This window comes from Halichoeres trimaculatus, unplaced genomic scaffold, assembly GCF_033239565.1.
Source record: "Halichoeres trimaculatus isolate MK-OKI-2021-1 unplaced genomic scaffold, fHalTri1.1 fHalTri1_scaffold_19, whole genome shotgun sequence".
Lineage (NCBI taxonomy): Eukaryota > Metazoa > Chordata > Actinopteri > Labriformes > Labridae > Halichoeres > Halichoeres trimaculatus.
The window spans coordinates 13,116,727-13,144,024 of NW_027437197.1; the positions used below are offsets into that span (position 1 = coordinate 13,116,727).

Here is a 27,298-nt window from a genome sequence, read left to right on the forward strand (position 1 = left end):
GGATATTTTCAATTCTCATTACTCAAAGTACCACAGGAGTGGAAATTTATTCTTGCTTTATGCAAATGTATGGTTAACATGTTATTAATGCATTAACCATGACAGCCTTAGTAAAGATATATCTTTATTTCATCCAGATGTGGAACTGTTGTAAGTGTGACATCTGCTAAGATCACTGCAAAACAGTTCCCATCAACTTTCAACAAAGTGATTGATCTGGCTGTAAAGGCACATGGCTGCTTGTGCTGGTGTCTATGAATTTTGAGCACTTTGCATTAAGGTTGATTTGCATAGAAAGGCGCCTATTATCCCCCAAATGACTGCATAATGAGCTATTTGAATAAGCACCAGAGCAAAGAGCGACTGCTCATGGTACAGCACCACTTAGGGAGCATTTAACCCTTTACAGGCTCTTTGTTGATAAGGGGGTTTCTTTTCATCTCATTTGCACAGATTAAAGCTGCTGTGAAGAATGGCTGGTTTGTCAGTATCAAATTCACTCTGTTTCACTCCCAGTTAAAAACTCCTCACAGGAGCTTTAAATATGTGTGAAAACCCATGCCTCAAGCATGGATTTCTTAAAATACCAACATCTCTAGCTTTAGATATCATTTTACTACCTAGTTTTATTTTTATTGACTCCATGGACCTACAGCACCAAGCTTGTATGGAGCTCATACCAATGATAGTTTGATTAATGACTAACTATAAACCTCAACTTGGCACACCATTAAACATATGAAGATAGGCAGGGAGTACATACACTCAGTGTTTCTCTTTATGAATAACCTTGAACACTGTAAAGAGATTTTAATAATATGCCAACAACTCTGTACTCCCTTACTGTGCCAGGTGATCATACCTTTCCTGGCAGTCATATCATATGAAAGAGGGGTTGATTCCAGGTGAAGGCCACATCCGCTGGAGTGATCCGGGGGACCATCACTGTTGTCAGACTGCAGCAGTTTATGCCTCTCTTTCCAAAATTTTTGTTCATCCTTTTCTTCCCAAAAAGTGGTGCTGTCTACAACAGAAAAGTGCCTGAAACCCCCCAAAAAATGCCAAGAGAGGGGCAGAACTGGACAGAGAGCACGTCAATGCAGACCCACAGCTCATCCATTTGTGCTTCGAACAGGGAGATCAGCAGAAAGGCCCTCAAGGTTATAAGTTTGGATAAAAAAGGGATTTGCAGTAGGTCCAGAGCAGCTGATACAAGCACTTTGGATTATTTTTGGTGAGCCCTGGGCACTGAAGTGGATATTTTTGAGAAATGGTGCTGTATGTATGTTATGTCTTTGATGTCATCCCCAATTTTGATTTATGGATGGATGGATGCAGGAGCTTTAATTTGTCTTTTATTTTGCTGGCCTGCATTTCTCTTTGAAGAAAGTATTCAAGTCTAAATGGGTTGGTCTATTTTTTGTAGATTGCTCTACAATTACTGTAAAGATACGTCGTTGTAGAGTGCTTTGGTTGTATGCCACAAAAAAAGCTTTGTATGAGGAGAACATACTCCCTGTTTTTAAGCATAGCAACAAAAAGTCTTCATGTTGTACCTTCCAGCAAGAGTCTGAACAGACAAAATTGTTGCTCTCATACAACATCTTCTGCATCCCTGATAAAATCACAAAGTTTTTATGTATTTTTTTAGTGCAAATGCTGGCCTGGCTTCCACCTGAAGGATGACGGAAAAACGTGTGTGGATGTTGATGAATGCTCCACAACTCTTCCATGTAGCCAGCGCTGCATTAACACTTACGGCTCTTTCAAATGCTTGTGTGTGGATGGCTATGAAGCCTTGGAGCGAAACCCCAATGTATGCAAGGCCCTGTCAGGTCAGCTGTTTTTTTCATCTCCCTGCTTGCAAAATTTCAGTGCGTAACCATTAATCCCACTGGCCCTCTGAAGCTTTGTTTGACTACTTTCAGCTGAGGAACCTTTCCTCATTATGGCAGACCACCATGAGATTCGGAAGCTGAGTGTGGATGGCTCAAATTACACCATCTTGAAACAGGTAAGGGAAACTGCATCACAGCCAATGTGCATGGGAAATTGTGATGATGTAGAGTAAAAATGAGTGTTCTCAATTTTAGATAATCATTCCGCTGAGAGGGACAAACAGGTTTCCAATCAAATCACCTTTGCTGTTTGGCTTACAAATGTTACAAACACATAAATCTTTTACCTAGTCTGTGAGCTTTTTAATGAGAAAGTGTGGTTAAATGGTTAAAAACTCTGAATGAAAAAAAACACAGCATCTGTTCATTATGTGAAGAAAAAACATGTTTTCTAAGAGCTTGAAAGAAAATGAAAGGGACTGTTAAAGAAATTTCACATTTTTACCATTGAAAAGCATGGGAAAGCGTCAGAATGGCTGTTTTGACTGTATAATTTCTTAGAGAATAATTAATTAAGACAGATGGTCAAAAAGATCAGTTTCAAACTTTCAAGTAAAAACACTTTTTGAAGTTTTCATATCAATCCATCCCCTTTTTCATACCTTCTGAACTTTGCTGTCTTTGATCTGAGAAGTACCTTGATCAAATGCTCGTTCATTACAGTTTAGCAACAAACTTGTTTGCTCCAAACAATGCAGAACCTAAAATCTTGGCAACTGTGTCTTATTATTAGAAGTAAATATTTTACTTAAATATAATCTAGTGGGGGCTGCATGGTGGCACAACTGTTAGTGCTGCAGCCTCACAGCGAGAAGGTCACTCGTTCGATTCCCAGCTTGGCTATCTAAAGGTGCGGCTATCTAACTGTTTTGGGGTAAATAAGACAGCATTTGGGATACTAACTTTCGTTAGCTGACATTGAACTCCATTGTGAGTTTAACAGCAGTGATATATCACCAGTGTGCCCTGGTAGTGCAGATACACTCTTTTCCAATCTATGATCAACACAGATGTATTTTGATGCGTTAAAAGTTGTTCTTTAGCATAGTCTACAATAAAATGACATCAAAACATCCTCAATAAAAATTGGTGTCGGCCATCTTGAAAAATGGCTGCCATCTTAAAATTTCCAGTGAATGTGGGTGGCTTATTGTCAAGTGACCCACTGAGACTGCTCATGCCAATCCTTAAGCTTATATCACCAAATAAACCATTATTTTACTAAACTGCTGCACTAAGGTGTCGGCCATCTTGAAAAATGGCCGCCACCTTGAAATTTCAATTGGCTCTCTGGATTTTCTTGTCAAGTGAGCAATGTCAAATGAGTGCTCATGCCAATTTTCACGCTTTTATCATAAAATGCAAGATTGTAGCATTTATCTGCTCCGCTATCAACATCTAAAAAAGAAGATATTCTTTTAACTTGTTGGCTGTTTTTAGCTCGTACTTAGTCTTTAAAGACCCTTTTTTTAATGAGGAATAAGAAGGAATAAGACAGACACACTTGCCTAAGTGTTATTTTTGCCGTGAAAGCATTGTATTTTCATTTGTGATATTTATCAATGAAAAAAACTGTACAAGTTGAGGTCCAAAGCTGAAGGAGTCAGTCTCACAAGTGAACAGCATAATGAAACTGAAAACAAGTACATTTCTGCTAAAGCGAGGTGTTCACTGTTTATCATGTTTCCCCTACGCTACCATGTGGGGAGAGGAAACTGGTCATTCTTATAGGCAGAGCGCAAAATGACCCCATTGAGAACCCCATGGAAAAGCTATTTCAATTATTCCCGGGCCTCATCATGGCTGCTCCAGGCAATGCTTGAAATTTGACTGTTGATTTTCACAAATGGTTGCCTGTGATTTACTGAACATCGGTCTACGGGTATCCTACAGTGTCCTCTCACAGTCATATTAACCTCTTGACAGGATGTACTCTACTGTCTGTTTGGAAGTTCTCATCAGCCACAACTCACTTTAATCACCGTGTGTTAGCATTAATGGAGGCTAGAGAGGAGAATATGCACATGGTTTTGCTAAGTGGTGGCAGATACTTCACTGACCCCATATTACTTTACCTAACCATTTAATACCCTGTTCACATTAAACACTTGTGATATTATGCACACTTTCAAAAAGCCAATAAATTGCTTTTGGCTTTGCTTTTGCTGCTACCATAAATTTCCTTCTACAAACATAAGGAACTGGCAATATAATGTGACATCAACCCTTTGCTGAATTCCATTCTGTAAAAAAAAATGCACAAAATTAATGAGTTATTATTTTTTTAATTAGGGGAGGGGTATTTCAGAATTTAGCCCTGTGCTGAGCTCGTGCCTCCTTTTCTAGTTGGACAGTTTTTATACTGACTTCAGGGAATATTAACTACAAAGCCGGCTCTGGATAGCAGCACTTATAAAGGAGCACGTGGAGTAGAGAAAGAATCCCCCAGGACACTTTGGCGCCTGTCTGTGAGGTTGTTGATGATCTGATGAAGATGTCTCATTTCGCCTGTCAGACTATCTGACACCTTTTCTCAGCACCCGCGGAGTGAGATAGCAGGGTGAGGGCACTTGTTTTTGGTGAGCAGCTCTGACTGACAGTGGGGTCGCGTGAGCATGGCAGAGAGAGGAAGTACCACTCTCTTCTGCTTTGAAAGGACATGTATTTTAGAGAGACATCACTGGCTTCATAAAACTCAGAGCATTGGAACATATGGAAAACCGTCTAAACAGATTTCACATTTACAGAGAATGTGTCAAATTATGAGAAGTTGTGTGGTCTTTGTTTATCCATCACTTCTGTCTTTTTTTTTTCTTTCAGGTTATTCTTTCTGAATGTGACTTGATACAGACACAAATAGCAACAATAGGGATTAGGGTTGGCAATAGGGACTGCATATATGCAACTACTAAAATGAGATGTGTTCCAGATGGCTCACGAGCTAAATACTTTTATCATCAACTTTCCATATACATTTGAGAAAATTTTATATTCATTGTATAAGACAATGTTCTTTTTGATTATTAAACTAACATTTTGATGCCTGTGCTCTCCCTCCTCTGTAATACCAGGGCCTCAACAACATCATCCACATTGACTTTGACTACAAGAAGGAATTTATCTATTGGGTGGACTCGACCAGGCCAAGTGGCCGAAAGATCAACAGAATGCGCCTCAATGGGAGTGACCTGAAGGTATGATGGTATGAGTATTGTGTATATGTCATGAGTGGATTTTGTGTTTTTATGTTTAGAAATAAGACAATTTTTCTGGACTTGTCAAGTAAATGTGGCTCATATTGGGTTGAATGGCTGAAATACACAGGGTGCGTCTGCAGTTCATCTCCGTTCTGTTACTGCAAACGAATAAAATAGATTTCATTCAGATCAATGTGTCAACTTACACAGGATCCATTCTGTCGCAGTATGTCTGCGTTGCTGGTCCGGCAGAGCTGTGACGCATAAATTCAATGTAGGAAAGATCGAGCAGGACAGGAAGTCATGCCCGGAAACTACCTTAAACACCCAGTAACTTTTGAAATAAAACAGACCATGTCAAAATCAGTTTGTTTTGAGCTTGACTACTATGACAAACAGACTTAATAAGCAGAGCCAGGCCAGGAGTCAGCAGGTTTGAGGTTTTTCAGACCATCATGAATGAAGAGAGACTTATCAATGAAGAGTAAAGTGCAGGAGCTCCTTGGTCTTGTTTGTCACTCATGCAGCTTGTCGACGTGAACACGCAGCAGATGTAAGTTGACACAGTCAAGTGCAATAGAGTTGCACTGCAGACATATTTAGTGTATTTCAGGCGTACATAATAAGAAAACAAACACAAGCATAGTGTTACAGTGTATGCAATACATTTGCATTCACTACATTTTGATGATCAAGTTACATTCAAATAGTATGTTTCACCTCCAAAGATGAGTTTAAGAGTTAACTTAAAGAAGATAAGATGATCCTTTTTTTGTCCCTAAATGAGGAAGTTTCATAAGTTACATAAGAAGAAGTTACATAATTTCAGCAGCAGAAAAGAAAGTGTGTGTATAATTATTACAATAAGAATTTATATGAGAAAAACACTTGCTGGAATCACATCCCGTTAGCAGTGCTGTGTGGATGTGTTCATTTGGGTCAATTACTTCCACAGTCACTGATTGAGCCACTGCCACAGCTTAGCAAGTGAGCTCACTGTCTGAGGCACTGATCAGGGAGCTTCTCACAGTGGGTTAATTAAAAGAGCCACTGATATCCAGTGTTACTGGTGTAGGTTTCCCATTTGATGAAGAATGGTTTGGGATCAAAGGTTATTTCTGTGAATATCTTCTGCTTGAATGGAGCTTTATCCAAGGCAGTTATTCATTTAATGACATGTTTTGTGTTACAAAGTGTGTGTTTGAGTTTTTAAGCCTGTTTTTAGTTTCACCTAGTTGGAATGAAAAAGCAAGCACTGGGTTCCCGTGTGTTGATGTTTTTTGCAGTTGCTTTTGTAGGTTATCAGTGATGTTATAGTGGCTCAAAGCAAAACATATCAATAATCTAGCGGTTGATTTCTAATCCCAAAGAGATTTTTCTTCACTTTAGTCAGTTCATCTTCCATCACCCAGAGGCAAATTTGATTGTGCTAAGTTATCCTTGTTGAAAAAGTGAGCTCATGACACTCCTTTAAAGAATAATCCAGTTCTGTAATAATTGGTTTACTTTCAGTAGCTTAAAGCAAAATGTTTCTGTCAGCCAAAGGTTAGAAAATACTTTCAGTTGCTGAATAGATCAAAATGTGTTTTTCTTCTTAAGTATTTATGATTCAACTGAGTTGTATCAGAACATTGGCATTCATCCCATGCTGACTATTATTTTGTTGTGAATATTTTAGTTACAAAATAAGAACCTGTGGATGAGGTGACATAAGTAGTATCAATTCTCCATGCCTGAGTTGACACTACTGATGAAGACGGCTGCACAGAGTGTGCCTCAGTGGTAACACTCCTAAGTCCAGTTTCAAGCAAGTCTGCCAAGACTGTCTTTATTTTCTTGCACCTGATGACAGTCAATGCCTCCAAGCACATAATGCCTCTTGCTGACAGATTGCATGGTTGCTGAGGGTTTATATTTTCTTGACAGGTTTAAAAGCATTGGTTCTATTTTTGATTGGTGAAAATGTTTCATCTGTCCCTTTCCATCTCAAAAATTCCACTAGCTTGAAGATATAACTGGAGTCCCCAAACACTTCTATGATTTTGTTCTTGTTATGTTTTAATCAAATTGTGCAGTGAGAAGTCCTCCTCCCCACCTGCACTAATGACAGTGATCATTCCTTTTGGCTGCGGCACTAGTGGCAATTAGTAGCAAATTAAATGTTTGTTTTGGACCTCGTTAGATGAAGCTCTGATACAAACTACAAAACAACAACAAGACTTGCACTTTTCTAAGCCTGCTATATAAAAACTCCACATACCAAGCACTAAAACATTCCTCACGTGGTGAAGGGAAAAAGCCACTTTTAGAATTCAGATAAGAGCCTTTGCAAATTGTAGGCTCAGAAACTCAGTGACATTGCATCAGATGCTTGCGATAGGTGAACTGGTGCAAGGGTTTAAATGTGCATGAAAGTCTTTCTCTTTTCTGTAAATGGTCTTACTTTGCTCAGTGAAGGCATATAAGCCTCTGTAAAAGTGAGAAGCAAAACCTCTAATCCATATTGACCTAAGCTGTTTTCACCTTGACTATATGACTAGTTCATACAGCTTAAACAATAAATTAGAATTGAGTTTGAATTTGATTAGAAGCCCAAGCCAGTCCTTAGTTAGATTAATTATTGTAATACAAATGTAAGCCCCAACTGCTGCCCCCAAAATGATTTTTTTTCACTTCACGTGTAGTCTCTAATTTGAGGAATATGCTATGCATGATTACACCTGGGTCAAACTACATTTGTACTTAAATTGATTAGCCAAGTCATTAGACCCAGCTCCTTGTCTGGAAAAAAGTAGTGCACAAACTTTTCTTCTTATTCCTGACATCATTAGACTCAGGGTTTTGAGCAGTGTTATGCGAGCCCAGTATCCTCTCAGGCCTCAGATTTGGAGATTTTATAATCTAATTCATTTCTAGATTTATTCTATGTAGTCTTAAAGACAGTTGCACTCACTTGAGTAGTTGCTGTGGTTTCCTTGATAGAGCTCCTCAGCAGGTTCCCCCATTGTGCTGAGAACAGATATTTTACATATTATAAAAAGTAGGATTTTTTTTTTTTACTTTGTATCCTGTCCTGATGGCTGATCTGAAAGAGACTTCTAGCAGGGTAGACTCTGGTTATACTTCCGAGGGAGATTAAGGACACCTTAGAACCAGAAGCCTTTGCATTTTTCCCTTCACCAAGTTTCCATCGTTCTCAAAGTAATTAGTGTGTCTCCCTTGGTAGATTTTACAAATTACCTAAACAAGGCTTCTCAGGTTTTGGATAGTTATTCGGTGTTATAAGTTCTGACAGTACTATTCATGTAATCATTCAAGGTCAATCTTTGTTTTTCTTTTAAGTTAAACTGCACCTGACAGAAACACTATAATGGATCTTACCTTTCTTTCTGCATTACTAGATAGTCCACAGAACAGCAGTACCCAGTGCCTTGGCAGTGGATTGGATAGGAAAAAATCTCTACTGGTGTGATGCTGAGAGGAAAACTCTGGAAGTCTCCAAAGCAAATGGCCTGTACCCTACTATTCTCATCGGCTCTGGTCTTAAGAACCCCACAGATCTGGCTTTGGACCCCCAGACAGGGTAAGTATGATGCCATCACTGTAACACTGTATAGAAGGGGTCTCATACTCAATGAGACATGACATGAAACATCCGTGAAAAGAGAAAATAAAGCATCTGCTGCTGTGAATCATGTTTTGTGTGATAATAAAATACAGTGTAATGTTGGTTTAATGCTCTTTGAAAATGTGCTTTACCTCTCACTAGGTATGTGTTCTGGGCAGACTGCTGTGATCCTCCCCACATTGGGCGTATTGGCATGGATGGCCGAGGGCAAACGGTTATCATTGACACAGAGATCTATAGCCCCACTGCTCTCACCATCGATTACACCAACAAGAGGCTCTACTGGGCTGACGACAACCACATCCTTCTTGCCAACATGGACGGCACCCAGAGACGCAAAGGTGAAGACTTGTCCAGTCAGATGAAAAGCTTGACACTTTAGGAAGTGCACTGACACTTTTCTTTTCTGAGAGTTAGATTAAAACTATGATACTGTTCTAAACTGTGGGTTAATGTCAGGCTGGAGCTGACAAAGACATGGGGCAGCTCTACCTGCTTAAAACCCAGCTTTAAAAGTATGTTTATATTAAGATCTAGCCAGCATAAAAAGACCTGGAGGATGAAATTAATTGCTAATATGGCTGTCTGGTAGATTCAACCCTTGTGCTTTTCGTGCATCATCATTTAAATTTCCCACAAGTGTCACCTGTTCAGCAGCATCCTTGTTGCTAAGTTGAATGAAACAGATTGTAACCATAGCTTGGCATGACCTATTTTCTCTCTCTAGTGTCTTACGATCACATCCAAGGGGTAATGGCTCTGACTTTGTTTGAGGACTTTATCTATTGGACGGATGGGAAGTCAAAGTCATTACGACGTGCTCACAAGACAACTGGTGCTCAAGGAATGGAGCTCCTCAATTCCTGGCAGGCCATCAAATCCATCAAGGTCTACCACTCCCTGCGCCAGCCTGAAGGTACGAAGTCCATCTGGCATGTATGTTAATTCTGTCCCTACGTCAGGGAGTGGGTACAGGTCTCTTTTATTGTTGGACAAAGAGATTATTTGCATAACCCCGACTAAACTCAGTTGTGTGTCTTTTCTGATTTCCAGTACCCAAGCATCAATGTCAGATTGCAAATGGGGGATGCAGCCACCTGTGTCTACTTTCCCCTGGTGGGGAACACAAATGTGCCTGCCCAACTAACTTTTACTTGGCTGCTGATAATAAGACATGCCTCTCTAACTGCACCTCCAGTCAGGTCAGCTACAGTCCTCTCCCCTCCTGCTGCTAAGTCTACTTCGCAGTTTTTTTATTTATTTGCTTTTTTTTTTTTTTGCTTTTTTATTCCGATCAGAAATCCCCCTTAAGGCAGACAACTTTGCTCTTCTGAAATGTGCTGTACATCCCAGGAAGCAGTTGTGTATTGATTTTGACTTTGGCTTTGAAGAATGTTGAAGCTCAAACTGAAAGTCAAATATTCATGTTGACTCCAGGAAACTGTTTTTAAAATATATTCTTGTGTTACTAATAGTTTCGATGTGGGACAGATGAGTGTATCCCTTTCTGGTGGAAGTGTGACACAGTGGATGACTGCGGGGATGGATCAGACGAACCTGCTGACTGCCGTAAGTGCTTTGTTTTTCAAAGGTTGGCTGTAGATAGTGCATTGTGGGAAAACAGTAAGCCTCTTTTGAGGAACTTGAAGTATGTTATTTTAACTGGTGCTGTTTTAGTGCTTTTTCCTGAATAGGTTACATTTTTTTGACTTGTTTATTTACATGATAAGTGTCAACACAGAGGCAGTACCTTATAGACAACATTCTGCAACCCGTCTTTTATTTTCTGATTACATTCAGAAGGCATGTGCCTCCATCTGACTCACTGAAAAAAAAAAGCTAAAATGACTTCCTTCCGACAGCTGAATTCAAATGCCAGCCTGGGCGTTTCCAGTGTGGGACTGGCCTTTGTGCACTGCCTCCTTTCATTTGTGATGGAGAGAATGACTGTGGTGACAACTCAGATGAAGCAAACTGTGGTAAGGATGACTAATACTACACAATCATTACCGTAAATATGGGAAAACAGGCACACTGTAGTATACAACTCGAGCAGGTTGCCATCCTATCATAGGGCAAACATGTTTATCACTGAAAACTATCCACACACACTCACACCAATTGGCGTTTTAGACTGATAAACCTAGTAGGCATGTCTTCAGACTGTTGGAGCAAGCTGAAGTACCCGAAGGAGAACCCACACATAAAGTCACCTGTCTAACCTGGGATTGATCAGGGACCATCAGTCTGTGAGGCTAACCACTGTGAAAACATTTAATCACAAAACCAGTCAAGCTTCTTGTTGATGTTACTACCCAATGCTGTCTGTCAATGAACAAGTTTGTGTCTCATTTTCATTCACATAATAACATCAAGTAAGCACTTTTGAATTTCTTTTGACAAAAAAAAAACAAAAACAAAAAACAACAACTTAAGATTGACATATTGAGTTCCAAACATCTTAGCTGTCACTTTAGTACATCCCCCCAACAATATAGTGACATTTTATGGTCAAAAAAAACCTTTTTTCTGTTAGATCTGTATCTTCAAGCACATCTCCCTCCTTTTTTTTTTCTTTTACAACACATTGCATTCGGCTGGTTTCAAATCTGTCTTTAAACTTGAGATTTTCATTTTTATTTATTTATTTTTTATTTTTTGTGAACTGGCTTTGTGGGAGCTTCAGTCTCTACCAGCCAGCAGACTTAGTATATAGCTGATGCTCTCTTTGTTGAATGTCAGGCATTTCTTTTTGAAGTGGCCTCTCTTTGCCTATCTCTTTCAGAGACATACATCTGCCTGTCAGGGCAGTTCAAGTGCACCAGGAAACAGAAATGCATTCCTCTTAACCTGCGCTGCAACGGTCAGGACGACTGTGGAGATGGAGAGGATGAGACAGACTGCCGTAAGGCCCTGCATTATTACTTTGATAATAATAAATAATGAATAATTGAGCTTTTATATTAAGAAGTTCATGAATATTTCACCCTTTTGATCTGTCTCTCCTAACATTACTGCTAAAATTTTAGATTCAGGTTTCCTTTTTCTGAAACTCATATTGCTTTTGTTTTTCACAACAAAGATAACATTGAATGTGAATTGTCCTGTCGTCTTCTTTTCACATGGTCAGATTATTTTCATGCTTGCAGAGATTTCATGAAATCATTAACATTATACAGGTTTCATTAAGTATTCCAGAGGCAAGCCTTGTTATGGCCTGTTTCTCTGCAAAGGGATTAGATATTGAATCATGCAGAGGATAAGAACAGATTTTCTCTGCCATGATGAAACTCATCAGAATATCACACCCCATACAAGTCTTTCTGACTGCTGCATTTGTCTTGCATGTTATTGCAAGAGGGATGAAAGTGGGGGGAGTGAATGAAAGAAAGTAAGGAGGAGAAAGCGAGGCTTGAAAAAGAGACTTTAATTAAAGGAAAGCTAATTGCTTCGCCCCTTCCTACACTCGGTGAGGACTGGATGTGGTTTTGAATTCACTTTTGTAACAAGATCTGGAGCATTGAAATTGAAATGCTCTCTGAAACAGTGTGAAGTACAAGCAGCTACTGCAACCTTGTGACATGAAACGCTGAAGGGAATCAGGAATTTGTCATTTAAATTTAGTCATTGCAGTGGCCCTTAAACACAGAGGAAACTGACAAATAAGAATTGTTTTGCTGTTTCAATAGAAAAAATACTGTAAACTTGTTACAACATGCTAGATGTTTGTTTAATGTATAGTTTGCTTTTCTGTTGATGTCATAGTATTTAAATTACAATACTACCATTTTAAACAATTAAAGAATCAGTCCTATTAAATTGTCAAATGGTGTAACCGCAAATGCATGACAAGTATTAAATAAATTCTAGAAGAAGTAGGGTATTTGTTATGAATACTAATCTGAACGCATGTTTAAAATATTTCAATTCTAAACCTAAACAATATGGGTCTCTGTTGTACTGAGAAAGTCAGTATGCCGTAGACCCCTATGTTTTCTCTCTATCTTTTGGTCACTTGGTTTAAAATCATTCTGGATTCCATTTTTGCAGGGTAGTAGACTGATAAAATCATAGTCATTGTAACCGTCGGATTATGGTTGTTACCAAACACAAAACAAACAAACATGGAAATGTTTAATCAAAGTAAGCACAGAATAGTGGATTATAGGGGGTGTGTGTCTTAACCTCACAGGTTTTTCATTGTACTCATGGTATATTTCTCAGATTATTGTGTCAATTTAGGTTGTTTCCACAAATCTAACACACCATTTGTCTTTCTGCCTAAAGCTGAAAGCACCTGCTCTCCAGACCAGTTCCAGTGCAAGGCCTCTATGCACTGCATCTCCAAACTCTGGGTCTGTGATGAAGACCCTGATTGTGCAGACGGGTCAGACGAGGCTAATTGTGGTAAGTAAAGCACAATAAAGGCAATACAGTGAAGGCAATCCTTTCTGATACCTCAAAAGGTATTTGCCAACATATAAATGCATAAATATCAGGACACTTGATTTAAGGCCACAAGTCAATGTCCACAGATTACTTCTTAATCTGTAATTTAGAACAGGTCTACATTAACGTGCCCTCTTGTTTTGCCTGATTCAAAGTCTTCCAATTGAAAAGAGCAATTTTACTTTGCCAAGCAGAAAAACAGTTTAACATAAATTTTCTTTGTTTCCCTGAGTGCCCACTGACTTGATAGCTGTATATCTGTAAATTGTTTACACAATATAAGTGTGAGCTAAACATCAGATCTCTTTTCAACATTAATAGTTAAAAAGCAGTGCAGTACTACTCGGTAAAGCCCATTTTTTTAGTGAGTCCCTGAGAGGAACCAGAAACTTTAGTGGACTGGCCTCTGAAGGGTCAGTGATTACTGATCCGTGCGTGTTCTGTGAAAACAGGTTGTTGATGGAAACACTGTCACAAAGAGTCCATTAGTGTGGTATTGTGATTGTTTGCCAGCTTTGTGTCCTCTTGGGGTTTTTGAAACAGATTCTTTGTTGGGGTTTATCCGTTCTCTAAAAAACAAAATAACATTCTCTTATGCCAGTCTCATCTGTTACACCCTGAAAGAGCCAGAGTCTTTGATCATGGCGGCTCCCAGTAATACAAAAATCTGTAAAGTTTTACAATTCAGAAATAAGCAGTTGGACCATTTTTACTGGTCTGTTCCAAATGCAATAAGCTCCCTGAAACAGTTATTCCCTCTGAAGTTTGAGAGATCAAATGTATCAGCAGTCATGAAAGATGATGCAAGCTGTCAGCGTGTCTGTTAGCCATATTGTGCATGTAATGTGTCTCTCTCATTTATGTAACCCGCTTTTGTCTCGAAATATGTTCTCAGACCTCATAAATCAAACATGTTGAAATATCTCTAACAAAGCTCTAACAAGGTCTTACTAGATGTCTACTAGAGAGGTGGTTCCCAAAGCAGGGGTCATGAAATGCCTTCCAAGACTTGAACTTTTTACAGTTCAGCTATAATTGTACTAATATGAACAGAAATAAGGGTAAAGTTTTATATGAAACCACGCATACAGAAGATGTTTGATCTGTTTTCAACATTTCTTTGTTAGCACAAAACCTTAGGAGTGACAAAGCCAGAATAACAACGGTATCAGTGGTGGCAAAGTAATTTAGGAAACATACCAGTATCTGCACACAAAGGTAGCCTTATTTTCTAACAATCACCTACATTTAGTTTCTTTCTTATCTTTTTTTATTCATCTTTTGGATTGGCTATGAGCAAGGGTCCACAGCAAGGGTCACCACTCTCAAATTCTGCTATTATGAGGGTCATGGGCTAAGACATTTGAACTGCCAGAGGGCTCACTTGTTTTTTTGTTTTGGGGTTTTATGCTTTTTAATAAGAATAGAGGTCGGGGCTAAGTGTTGGACTGCTAAAGAAACTTGAGTCATTTTGGCATATGAATCTGAGAACTAACAAGAGGATTTGTGCAAACTAGTTATGCTTGACATAAGCAAAGAAAAATTGGATGCTTGCAACATAAAAAAACATCAACAAAAGGCTAGGGACACCGTTTAATAAAAATATTTAATGTAGTGCTGTTTAATGGCTCCAGGGAATTTGTCTTCAATGACAGTCAGAAAGTAAACCCATCCATTTTTTGTTTTTTATCTTTTCCTAACATTTAGCACAACCAAGACTGACTTTCCCAACTTTGAAAAGAAAAAAGAAAAAAGACTGTCGGACTGTTTTTGTAGGATCAGGATCAAACCTTAAGTACATACATTTGTTGCTGCTCTCTTGCAAAAGCTTAAATCAAAAGTGTTTTTGTCTATTTTTTATTTTAAAAAATGTCAATTTGGACTTTATATCAGACATACTCACCTAACAAGTCCAGAAAAATATTTTAATTAAAGATATTGAAGACAAAGTGATTTTTTTCTAACCCCATTGGTTATTTTTTTAACTTTTGACAATATATTTTTCTTTTTGTATCTTGATACCTTTGTTTTGAACATGTAAAGTCTAGTTAGGATTTTTTTTATTGTTTTGTCAATATTAAAATTGAGACAAAAATGCCTACTTGATCCTCCTACCAAATGTGTTATTCAGTGTTTTGGCCAAAAGGTGCAGCTCAATAAGTGTGAATGTGGAAGCATTAGATGTTTTTTTGGCAGTATAATCATTGTATGATCAGCTTTACAATTTGGCTTTTATTTAAAGAGCCAGTACTCTTTGATGCTTGGCAACATGGATTGTTTATAGTTTTTGGCTCTTCTGAAGTTGAGGTTGTTTTTTTTTTAACCTTTTTTAAACCTTGCCATTATATTCAAAGCTTGATGCACTCTGTGTTGTTCACTGGTGTCTACACTAGCAAAGCATATTCTAGTCTACTGTTACATATACAGAATTTCAGCTTGTTAGCTTTGTGATGAGCCTTGAGTTTGTAGGGAAAAGTAGCTTTTTTTCCTCAGTGTCACATCTTTTATATGCTGTAAGTGACTGAGCTGCTTGCTAATGAATTACTGCCATGTGTCCTCTGCTGCTGCACTCAGCTTTCTCTCCTGATTTTCCGTCCTCCTGCTGTCATGTTTGAAAGAGATCCAGCCAGAATCTGCCACCCCCCTCTTTTGACGCATCTCTCGCCTAACTGATAACAGGGATACTTTGGCCATTATCCCTGATGATGTCTGCACTAAAATGGCTTTTTAAAAGGAGGCACTCAGTTTGACTTTGAAAACCCATTCTGAGGGAGTTATGCTGGAGGAAAACCAAAGCATCTGTATTTTTCTTTCCAGTTATTTTGAATGTTTTCAACTGGCTCAGATTTTTTGAAACTTAATGCCCAACTTTATTCAAGAAATTCACTCAACCCAGAATGTGGGTCATTTACCAATTTAATATGCAAAATAAATAAACAGTTAATCTATCACATCACTTTAACTTTGCATACATTGTGCATTTTGTAGCTGCATTCAGGTATTTTAAAACCTAGATGGTACAGTTGCCTGATATTGTCAGTTGGACTCACAAACAAAACAGTTTGATTTCCAACCTTTTTTATTTTTCCTTGAAGTTAAACTTATTCTAAACTATTTTTTAAGGTTTGATGAGAGCTTTTTTTTAAAATACATGTCTTTCATTGTGTCTTCCCTTTTGTAGTTAAAAATTGCTAAACTGTTTTCTTTCGATTATAAAATGAGAACACATCTATAATTAAAACAATATTTTTCCACATTAAACTTGAATTATGATTAAAAAAAAGAAGAAAAAAAACATGACAGAGCAAGAAAACATCTAACACAGTCACTAAGTTGCCTCCTTTTGCCAAATTAGAGAGCATTTAACATACCATTATCTGTGTCGTAAATATATATACCTTGGTACTTGTTAGTCCTGTCAGAACACTGGCACAGAATTGCATCTTTCTTTAATATATAACGAGCTACAATAGTGTTCTTCCAGTTATCCGACAGTCTCCTGCACGTTCTTCTACAAAAAGTTAAATCCCTGCAACTTCTATTCACAAATTCTATAGAGGATGATTGGAAGCAAAGTCAGGTATTTCATCTTACGGTGTATTAGCCTCCAGTGTGCATACTGTGTTTTGAACTCAGTGTCAAAGTTGCTCAGGGAAACCCTGAGGAAGCCATGATTACACGTAGAAAATATGATAGCAAGCACACTATTAATATTCATGCTCTTTGAAGCCATTTTCATCTTGCTGTTTGTTTGCTCCTGATGAAAAAGATGAAAAGACCTGCGGACCTCATGAATTCCGCTGTGAGAATAACAACTGCATCCCAGACCACTGGAGGTGTGACAGCCAGAATGACTGTGGAGACAACTCAGACGAGGAGAACTGCAGTGAGTACCTTATCCCTTTACTGTCTGTCAGCTCTGTTTGTTAGTTTTCATGCAGTGTTGACATGTACACACTGCTATGAAGGAAAGAATTGGCCCTCTCTTAAGACCCCTGAGTGCCCTCTTCCCACACAATTCCCACTTAGAGCCTCTATTTCTCACACACGCACATGCTTTGGTAAACCCGGGGTAATGTTTGCCACAGTTCAGTCACTCAGCTCTCTATTCAAAACATGCGGATATTATGTATGCTGTTTCTCTGAGACATCAAAGAAAACTCTTATTCACTTTTCCAACAAACATAGTTAACAACCTTATAAAACTGCATTATTCTCTGGGCTCAACTTCTTGCATGTGTGCATGTGTGTTTGAGGAGAACTGTACGTGTGTATATTATGTGAGTTTGTGTGTACCTTCAGTGTGTTTTTGCTGAGTATGCATCATTTATATGATGTATTAGGTGCTTATTTCCTGTGCCTATTAATGTCACTTAAAATGCAAATAAAAGGCTGTCAAGTGTTGGCTGCCCGAGAATTAAGCAGGTGGACCAGCAGACAGGGGAGAAGCTGCAAATCAGATTTGCTGCAAAGGCTGCTGGGAGTCTTTGTTGCAGCACAACTCATAACACACAGTGCGTTGGCTAACGGTCCATGATAACAAGCAGTGAGCCCGCACAGTGGATCTGATGCAGCTGTTTAGCTGAACTCTAATATCGTCCTCAGGGACAGGCTCGCACTAAATGGCAGATATTTTTTTCCCCCTTTAGAAATTATGTCCTCCTTTGTGAGAGCAGAAATGAATGTATTTACATCTTGATCAGCCATGATAGTTCCTCCACTTCTGATACAAAATGACTCTCATTAGCCATAATGATGGCAAGGCATTAGCATGTAACTCTAAGCACTGAGCACTGAGCTGATATCTGCATCACTTTGTTTTTGTAGTGCTAAAGAGGACTAGTTTCCATGTTTTTGAATGTATGGCTTTTTGTTTTGTTTGTTTTGTTTTTTCCAAACTTAGAGCCTGTCACTTGCAATCACAAGGATTTTGCCTGCGCCAATGGAGACTGCATATCCTCCCGATTCCGCTGTGATGGAGACTATGACTGCCTAGATAATTCAGATGAGGTCAGTGTTTGAGACATGTTGTGCACTGCAATATCAGACATTTTGCTGTGTTTCTTTGTGTTTCCTAAATACTACCCTTACTCTGTATTTTCAAAATTGGGGTCTCTTGGAGGGATCTTGGTTTCTGATAGAAAAAAATGAGGCATGGCTTGAAAAAAATCCCACCCTGTCTGCTCCTACTGGCTGCTTGGAAAGCATGGCAAATTCTGTAAAAGGGCTGACAGGTCAATGACAGGTTTACAATGAATTTCTACTACACATGAAAAAAAATGAGTCGTCTTCACCCGAGCTTCACCTCCACCATCAGTGGACTGCCTTCTCAAAATCTGGATTTTGCTCCCTTTTAAAGTTACTTATTGTTTTTTAGTTAGATGGAAAGGTTGGAATTGCTTTTCTGTATTTCTCTGGGTGGCTTCAAAATATTTTCATCCACCAAAATCAGGACTTTGAACCCAGAACAAAATCAAAAACCAGAACCTTTTGCCATTTTGCAAAGAACAAAAACAAAACTAGAAAAATTTGAATTTTTAATTAGAAAAATGGTAACCAGTTAATTCAGGTATTTTATTTATTTTTCATACTTGAAGCGTCTGTCATGCTGGGTATGTTGCTCAAACGCATTCACTTCCTGTGTTGTTCCTTCATGCCCTGGCATGTCCGGCCACCGGGCAGAGTAGAGAGAATATTCAGCCACTACAGCACATGAGACACGATCAAGAAATACCCATATGCAGCCTCCCAAACTCTCCAGAGCTGTTTCCTGTCCTATTTCTGTCAGTTGCATAGATTAAGTAATGTGAGCAATGTGAAAAGCTTGATGGGATGTGTTCTGTTGTTTGGCAATAAATGGCATGACAGAATTTATTCTTGTCTCAATTTATCTAGTCTGTCACAGCATAGCCAGTGAAGGCCCATTATGCAAAAAATTAAAATTACTAAGAGATGCAGCCATGAAGGGATATTAACTAGTTTAGGATTTTTTTTCCTAACTGTTTGGGAACGTGCATTTTAGGGTGAAACCCAAAACCAAAATTGTTAAAATACTATTTCCTGTTAGGAATGAACCAATTGGGAAAAACTCTGGTTGAAAGCCCTGACCACAAGGTAACCCTGCAAAAAAGTTGAAGAACCACAGAGAAAACCACTGCCTGTTGTTTAACAGAGGGATTTCTGTAGGCGTAATGCATAAAACTGACAGGTCACACAGCATAATATTGAATATACTGAACATAATACAAAGGACTCCGTACATCAGAGGATTAATCAATAATAAATAATAAATCAATAATCTTAGTATGCTGTTATTTCTTTTATTTTTGTTATTCATTTCCTGAAATGTGTATTTGTGTTTGAGCTTTTAGCCCAAGCTTATAAAGGGAAAACAGAGTGGATCGGTAAACTGCCACTTGCAAAGAAAATAATCCCATCCAAAGTATTACTCACCTTTTTGAGCCAAATCCCCTCTATGTGTTTGCTACATTTAAAAACAATGTTGAACTGGATACACCAATGCAATGATCTATTTGCTCTCTCGCACATTAATACATTAAAACCCCTGTGTCTGTTTGCTTCAGAAAATCCGAATGCTCCTCACCCAAACAAAGACTACTTATTACTTTCATGAATATACATGAACATCTTATTTTACTCAGTTTCCAAATGCATTGTAATTCTACACTCTCCAATCTGTGAAGAAAAATGTGCCTTTATCCCACATTGCATGGATTAAAGAGATTTTTCGCAGTATTCAGACAGAAAATGCCCTGTCAGTGGTAATGACGCAGAGCAATGCATGATTTACACACAAAGACTTGTTATTAAGATGCATTCTTCCTGTTCATATATTACTCTACTGAATATTTGCTGCACATTATTTTATTTAATCTGTCTTAGAACAAAAAGGAGAAACCTATTAAACCATTTCATATTTGGTTAAACAGGTCCAGATTTATGTCCAGAGAGACAAATACTCCAGGAAGAGAATTTTGCCTTCCAACCAATAATACAATTCACAGTTAATCCCAAGTACATCCATTAGTAATGGCTGTTGTAGGCCAGATTGTTCAACCTTATCTCATTTGAATGTCCAACCATGTCTTGACATATGAAAGCAGTGACTATAACTGATACTGTCATAGCAAGATGCTGTATCATTCTTAGAAATCGTGAGTTCTTGAAGACGGGGTATTATTGATATTAAATAACCTTACCAAACCTTCTATATTTCAAACATGTAAACAAATTAACTATGCTAGATGTTCATCCAAAAAATTTCCAGATTGTCAAACTGCTTTGTACTCATTTGTTGAAAAAAATCCCTGAATCCATCTGTACAGTGCGCAAAGTTTCCCATTATTAAACTAGCAGGACCCTCATTGGTTCATGACATGTAGTGTGGGCCTTAAACACCATGGTCTTCCTATAGCTTTGCTCCCTTCAGGCCTCTGGGGTGCAAGGCAACCAGAGGATACTGGGTTTGTGTTTTTTTGTGAGTTTTTTTTTGTTTGTTTGTTTTTTTTGTTGTTTTTTTCGGGAGGGGGGCATTTTTTTTTTTTTAAATTCATTTATTTTCATTTATCTGTAAATCATGTTAAACTACAACTACTACTACTACCAGATGTACAGTATCAACTCTTACATTTATTTAGGCTCTTGTAGATAATAAGGAAAGGGAACAACCAAATACATGAAAATAATTTCCCTAGGAGTCCACTCACTCATGCACTGAAACTGGTCACTACAAGTTCCTTGAGAATGTCCGATTCAATACATCAAAAGCAAGGGAGCCCCTTCCCCTCGTTAATTTCGAGGCTGCAAAGCGTAAGGAGACACTTTAAAGTAGTCATTTTCTAAGGCTCCATTCTGTGGATTCTAAAAGTCAGGGCTGAAACAAAACACAAATAATGAGTTGTGTGTATCTATTCAACTTTTAACTTTACAGAAAGGTTGTGAGGAACGCTGTGCAGAAGACCAGTTTCGATGCAACAATAACCTCTGCATCTCGCTGAAGTGGCTGTGTGATGGTCAAGAAGACTGCAAGATGGGAGAAGATGAGAAAAACTGCCAGGGAACAGGTCCAAAGCCAAAAGAAATTTTCTCTATAAAAACATTTTGTAAATACCGCTGAAATGCTCTTTTGAGAACCAGTAAGTGCAGAGAAAATGCAGACAAGACCTTGAGTCTTTTGCTGCTCTGTGTACAGAAGTGGCTTCAATAAGGAGAAATTCACTTGCTGTCCATTTGTGGACGAGAACTGTGATGCACTATCTCTGGCTAGGAGCAGTGAGAACACACTACTACTACTTGCTAAGATTGGTAATGTACAGAATAAATGCTTGGAACAATTTGGAGATGACAAGTTCTATCAACTTACAATCTAGATCCAGATTCTAAGTCAGCAATATCTTCTTTTATTCACTTTCCACTCCTTGAACTGAAGGAAGTGAGAAGGTCTCACCTGCATGATTTTTAGTCGAGAGGAGGCGATTTGTTGACTGATATTTCTGTCTCTCTCCAGCGGTCCCTTCATGTTCTGTCAACGAGTATGTGTGTGCCAGTGGTGGGTGTGTATCAGCCAGCCTGCGGTGTGATGGACATGACAACTGCCTGGATGGCTCAGATGAGGTTGGTGTAGCTTTATTTGAAAGATCAACCAAAACATTTTTTTTTCTACTGAGAAATGCATTTTTGGTACAGTTTAATGGTGATAGACAGTTCGTCCCTTCATATATGAACCATGGCGAAACATGACTCATTCATTGGTTTGGATACATCTGAGTGCTAAAAATATCCCCAGAAGGAAAATTTTGGTGATTTATGTTTTGTTTTGAATGACAGATTGGCTGCGTGAAGGAGTGCAGAGAGGATGAGTTTCTCTGTCTTAATCGTGCTCATTGCATCCCTCGGCGCTGGCGCTGCGATGATGTGCTGGACTGCATGGACCACAGTGATGAAGAAAACTGCAGCCAGGGTAGGGGTCAGACTGACCTTCAACAAGTGTGTGGTATTGGCAGACATTGTTAAGTGACTGAAATTTGGGGTTTTGATCAAGACGCAACCTCTTGAAAATACAATACGACAGGCTTTATAACCAAGTTAGAGGTATGGATCATAAATTTCAGATTATCTAATGAAAGAGAAAATAGGCAACGTAATAATCCAGAGCTGTCTGGATCATAATGTTACCTGTTGTTTTAATTTTCACAACTGGGTTCCTGAGTCAAAGCTGCTACTATGTGACTGTAATTTTTCTTTCGGGTTGAGAAATTTTGGTATATTGGGGACTGATCTGTGATTGCAGGTTCTTTCTTCTGCCGAGCTGATGAATTCATTTGCAACAACACATTATGCAAACTCCACACATGGGTGTGTGATGGCAAGGATGACTGTGGGGATAACTCTGATGAAGATATAGACATGTGTGGTAGGTTGAAATTATCACATTATCAAACCATATTTTCTTTGGGATTCTGAGCGACACATTTATTAGTTTTTATGTGTCCTGTCATCTCTAGCGAAGCTTCCCTGCCCTCCCACAAGGCCATTCCGTTGCAGAAATGGACACGTGTGTCTACGCTCAGATCAAGTGTGCAACAAAGTGGATGACTGTGGTGACAACTCAGATGAAGAGGAGTGTGGTGAGCACAGTTTCTTGATGCAGATGTTTTAGCTGCACTTTGCAAAGGTTAATATACAACTGCATTTACAGCGGAGTGCAATTTATTACACAGACAGCTGAAGTCTGAAGAATCTGAGAACTTTTGTTTTGGCTGCAACACTATTCAGCCATAACCCTTAGCAGTTGTGGACTTTTTAAGTATGAGGGAAAAATAAAAAACAAAATAAGGCAGTGAATCCCAAACTGCTGGATTACTTATTATTTCTCACATATCTGGTTTGTCTGTGAGGTTAACTTTTTTTTTTGATCAGATGATTTTTTTTTCAATTCGATTTAATTATTTTGATTATTTGGAGTTTCTGATCTTAAAGTTGAGATGAAATTGATTTTTTTTAAATCCACCTTCCACCTCCTGCCTGCAACGGCCATTTAGCTGGGCTCTTACACATTACCTCAGTACAAGCCTCCAGCAACTGGCGGCGCAGCGCAGGCTGGAGAGGAGGGGACAAATCACTTGTCTCATCTTTCATTCTTCATCCTCCTCTTTCCTCTATGCGTCTTCCTCTCTGAATCCACTGGTACATTCATTCATCTCTGAGCTCACTCCATTACCCTCCACCATCCATTCGTTTTCCTTCGATCCATCCTTTCCGACTTACCCCTGTCCCATCTTTCCCTCAGTCTACCTCTCTGCCATAACTTTTCCTACTTTCCTTTGCTGTGCTTTGGGTGGATGTTAAACTCTTTATTTGCTAGTAGCTAGGGAGGAAATTAAGTTTGCTTGGCTTAGTTAAATTGACTAACAGGTAATTTAAAAAAAAAGTGTTGTTCTTCACTTTTGTTGTTCACTAATTGTTGATCTTCACTATAACTGAAATCTTAACATTATTCATTGAACCTGAAAGCAGCATGTTCAGACATCTATATTTGGTGCAGTGAGAGTTTGGTTTTGAGCTGAAATTTTTTTAACCTGCATTGTGTGCACTGAAGCAGAGGTGGTGGCTGGTAGACCTCGGCCTTGTGGAAAGACAGAGTTCACCTGCAGTAACAGGCGCTGCATCCCCATCCAGCTCCAGTGTGACCTCTTCAATGACTGCGGTGATGGCGGCTCAGACGAGCAAGACTGCAAAGCCTGTGAGTACACCACCAGCTGACATGAAAAAAGAAATAGATCAAAGAAGCTTTCGGGGGAGATCAAAAGTACAGAATGTCACCATGGTGTTATCAAGAAGCATCCTCATTTTAAATCGGTGGTTTTGTTATTTATGGTAATATATGTATGCCAGTGTTTGAGATGTGTCTTGTACTGTTTGGAAGATGAAGATGCCCTCTTGGCTTTTGCACATCAAAAGATAAACACAGCAGGTGTCTAAGAAGCAAAAGACTGAAGTGTAATCAAAGTCCTGTGTTTATTTGTAGTTTCCAGCGGAGATATATGCGAAAAGAAAACAAATCCATGTGGAGAGGATGCTATTTGCAACCAGACAAATGCTAATGCTATATGCCATTGCAAACCTGGTTTCAAGAGGAACCAAAAAAACGGCTTATGTGAAGGTAAAGTATTGTCAGTTTTATTTTATAATGTAAAAATAATGCTGGGGTTTATTTAAAAGTCAGTGCAACAATATCTTGATAATCAAATGTAATTCTGGATATTTCCTTTATCAGACAGGTTCCTTTTTTTCTCTTGACAATACATGCAAGTAGTCAGTTATGAATGGTTATTCATTTTGGTTTTCTTAAGAGTAAAACAAAAGCAGACATGCCAGTTCACAGCATGAAAAGGATTTAAATGGATCTAAATTGTGAGCCTATTCTCAGCTGTGTCAGGTGTTATCAGAACCTATTTCTTTCAAAACAATAAACTGGCAGCCTTCCTGCTTCCTCCCTGCTTGTGTGAAGAATCTTTTAACAGGACTTAGAAACTAGCAGTCCCCAGAAAGTTGTCCTGATATAAAGAATATTATCAGAATTGAGCAGGCTACAGTGAAACTTTTGTTTGAAGACCTGAAATGTTGAGTTATGTACAGTACTCATCCTAGTGTCTGAGTTGATGGCCTTTCTTTTGTCTTTTCCTCTGAGCAAAGATAAAGATTATTTATAAACTCAAATTTCCTCTTCATTAATAGGTCCAGGGCTGCAGTATTCATTGAGGAAATTAAAACGATTTTTTTTTCTTGCTTATCCGCACTGTTGTGATTATGTTCGGCCATGGCCCAGCTGTTCTGCACTGTAGTAGTGTTTTTTACCTTGCAATTCTGAGTGTCTATCAGGTGTTTTATCTGTAATCTCTCTAAAATAACCTGTTTCTAAGTGCATTAGTCTTTCTTTTTCTCCAGAGATAAATGAATGCCAGCAATTTGACACATGTCCTCATTACTGCACAAACACAAAAGGATCGTTCAAGTGTTCATGTGACCGAAATTATAAAGAGATGAACGGCAACTGTGTAGCAAGAGGTACAGTTCTGAAGTTTAATATCAGGCATGATTTGCAGAGCATGCTCACTAACATTACTAAGCATGCTGATCAGATGTCTTGGTTTGCAAAGTAATACACCTTTTTCTTATTTATTTTTTAACCTACTTGTAACTCATTTGTAGGACCTGAAGATCGAGTGCTCTACATTGCCAATGATACTGAAATCAGAAGTTTTGTGCATCCGTTTAACCAAAGCCAAGGACACAAACTGCTCACTCATATAGAAGACAATGCCAGAATCATTGGGATGGATGCTCTGTTTCACCACCAGAAGTTTATCTGGGCTACCCAGTTTAACCCTGGAGGAATTTTTTACAAGGATACTCTTGAGAGGAGTCAGAGTAAAACTAATGTCAAAAACATAGTAAGTATTCTTAACCTTCTTTACCCGATGTTGCTTGTGGGGGGTTGGATTATTGTACATTTGACCTAAGTTTGAAAAGAGCTCCTACATTCAGTATATTTTTGGTTGCAGTGTTCAGACTTTCGTCGACCCCGAGATATCTCTGCAGACTGGATCACTGGCAACATTTACTGGACTGATCACTCCCGGATGCACTGGTTCAGCTATTACACAGCTCACTGGACAAAATTACGATATTCTATAAATGTTGGGCAACTTAAGGCACCGAACTGCACTCGCTTGATTACTGACATAGCTGGGGAGCCATACGCCATCGCAGTCAACCCAGCCAGAGGGTAGGTCATACTTAGAAACATTTCTCACAACACATTCCAATTTGTAGTTCTTCAAAATATACTAAAATAATTATCTATTTATTGGCTCTCGAAATGGAGATTTTAAGGGGGAAAACTCATAGCTCTTAACCACCCTTTCAACAAGTACTATCAGCAGTAAGGCAACATGACTTGATAAACATGCCTCATTGTTATTGAAGTAAATACTTTTCTGACCAGAAATGCAAAGAAACCACACTGTGGGTTGTTAGGGCAGCACTGGGGTACATTTTGTGAACTTTTTATCAGTGTAACAGTCAACGCTGCAAAAACTGAAATCTAATCAAGTGTTTGTCTCCTTTTCAGTAAAACAAGTGTCTTTGGACTTAATACGAGCCACATTCCTCTGACAGGTCATGCACTGTCTACATATCTTACAATACTGGACTTGTTAGATGATTAGGCTCATACAGAGTCTGAGAAGAACTCTTTTTGCTTATAATAGGACAAAAACACTTGCTTTAATTTTAGTTCTTGCAGTGAACATTACTTCTGTGGGTTTTGCATCTTGATGTTGTAAAGTAAAACATAAGTCCACACTGCAGTTGTTTGCCAGTAGCTTAACCAGTTTCATGGCCTGTTTCATTACTGACTTTATCCTGAACAAAGATATTAAATGCTGCTCACAGTTTTTTGTTGTATAATGACTTGGATTGTCACAATACTGAGAAATCTGAAGGATCTTCAGCTGTCAAAGTGCCTTATCCAAAGTTTTTTTTTTCTTATTTTACTTGTCTCAGCTGAAAAACAAGTACCTATCATTTCAACTGTTATTCAATGTTTTTACATCCCCAGGATGGAATCAGACTTAAACAAGCAAAATTTTAAATAAGAAGTGCATTTGCCTGTGACTCTTTTCTTTCATGGAGCAGCCTAACTTTAGAATAATCCAGATTATCCTTTAATCACAAAAATCAAAAGTTGACATTACCAAACTGTTGCATGTTGTTTTCAGTCTTTCTTTAAAGGTTATTTGGCTTTTAAAAGGCACATTTCTTACTCCATGCTCTTTGGTTTTTAATTAGCAGAGCATAAAATGAAAATGACAGTCATTGTCTTTAATTGTTGCAGGATGATGTACTGGAGTGTTATAGGTGATCACTCGCATATAGAGGAATCAGCCATGGATGGCTCCTTGCGCAGAGTTCTCTTGGAGAAAAATCTCAGGAGACCAACTGGTGGGTATATAGAGTCCAGAGGTTTCCACATGTGAATACTTTATCTGTCACTTTGTTACTTTGCTATCTTAAAGACTCATCTAATGAGCATAAATTCTTTA

General features: G+C 38.6%; 1 protein-coding gene across 1 annotated transcript in view; it reads left to right on the forward strand.

Annotated features, from left to right (window-relative positions):
- lrp1bb (low density lipoprotein receptor-related protein 1Bb) overlaps window positions 1–27,298 on the forward strand; it is a 255,210-nt gene that overhangs the window by 209,724 nt on the left and 18,188 nt on the right. The window contains exons 57-80 of the mRNA XM_074695293.1: window positions 1,652–1,835; window positions 1,929–2,014; window positions 4,970–5,092; window positions 8,497–8,678; window positions 8,865–9,064; window positions 9,451–9,639; window positions 9,777–9,925; window positions 10,199–10,292; window positions 10,586–10,702; window positions 11,509–11,628; window positions 13,011–13,130; window positions 16,942–17,058; window positions 18,076–18,182; window positions 21,124–21,256; window positions 21,700–21,806; window positions 22,020–22,152; window positions 22,483–22,605; window positions 22,697–22,819; window positions 23,791–23,934; window positions 24,220–24,354; window positions 25,140–25,259; window positions 25,404–25,645; window positions 25,757–25,980; window positions 27,091–27,197. Of these exons, the coding sequence (XP_074551394.1) occupies window positions 1,652–1,835; window positions 1,929–2,014; window positions 4,970–5,092; window positions 8,497–8,678; window positions 8,865–9,064; window positions 9,451–9,639; window positions 9,777–9,925; window positions 10,199–10,292; window positions 10,586–10,702; window positions 11,509–11,628; window positions 13,011–13,130; window positions 16,942–17,058; window positions 18,076–18,182; window positions 21,124–21,256; window positions 21,700–21,806; window positions 22,020–22,152; window positions 22,483–22,605; window positions 22,697–22,819; window positions 23,791–23,934; window positions 24,220–24,354; window positions 25,140–25,259; window positions 25,404–25,645; window positions 25,757–25,980; window positions 27,091–27,197 (3,379 nt within the window). The remainder of the gene's footprint in view (window positions 1–1,651; window positions 1,836–1,928; window positions 2,015–4,969; window positions 5,093–8,496; window positions 8,679–8,864; window positions 9,065–9,450; window positions 9,640–9,776; window positions 9,926–10,198; window positions 10,293–10,585; window positions 10,703–11,508; window positions 11,629–13,010; window positions 13,131–16,941; window positions 17,059–18,075; window positions 18,183–21,123; window positions 21,257–21,699; window positions 21,807–22,019; window positions 22,153–22,482; window positions 22,606–22,696; window positions 22,820–23,790; window positions 23,935–24,219; window positions 24,355–25,139; window positions 25,260–25,403; window positions 25,646–25,756; window positions 25,981–27,090; window positions 27,198–27,298) is intronic.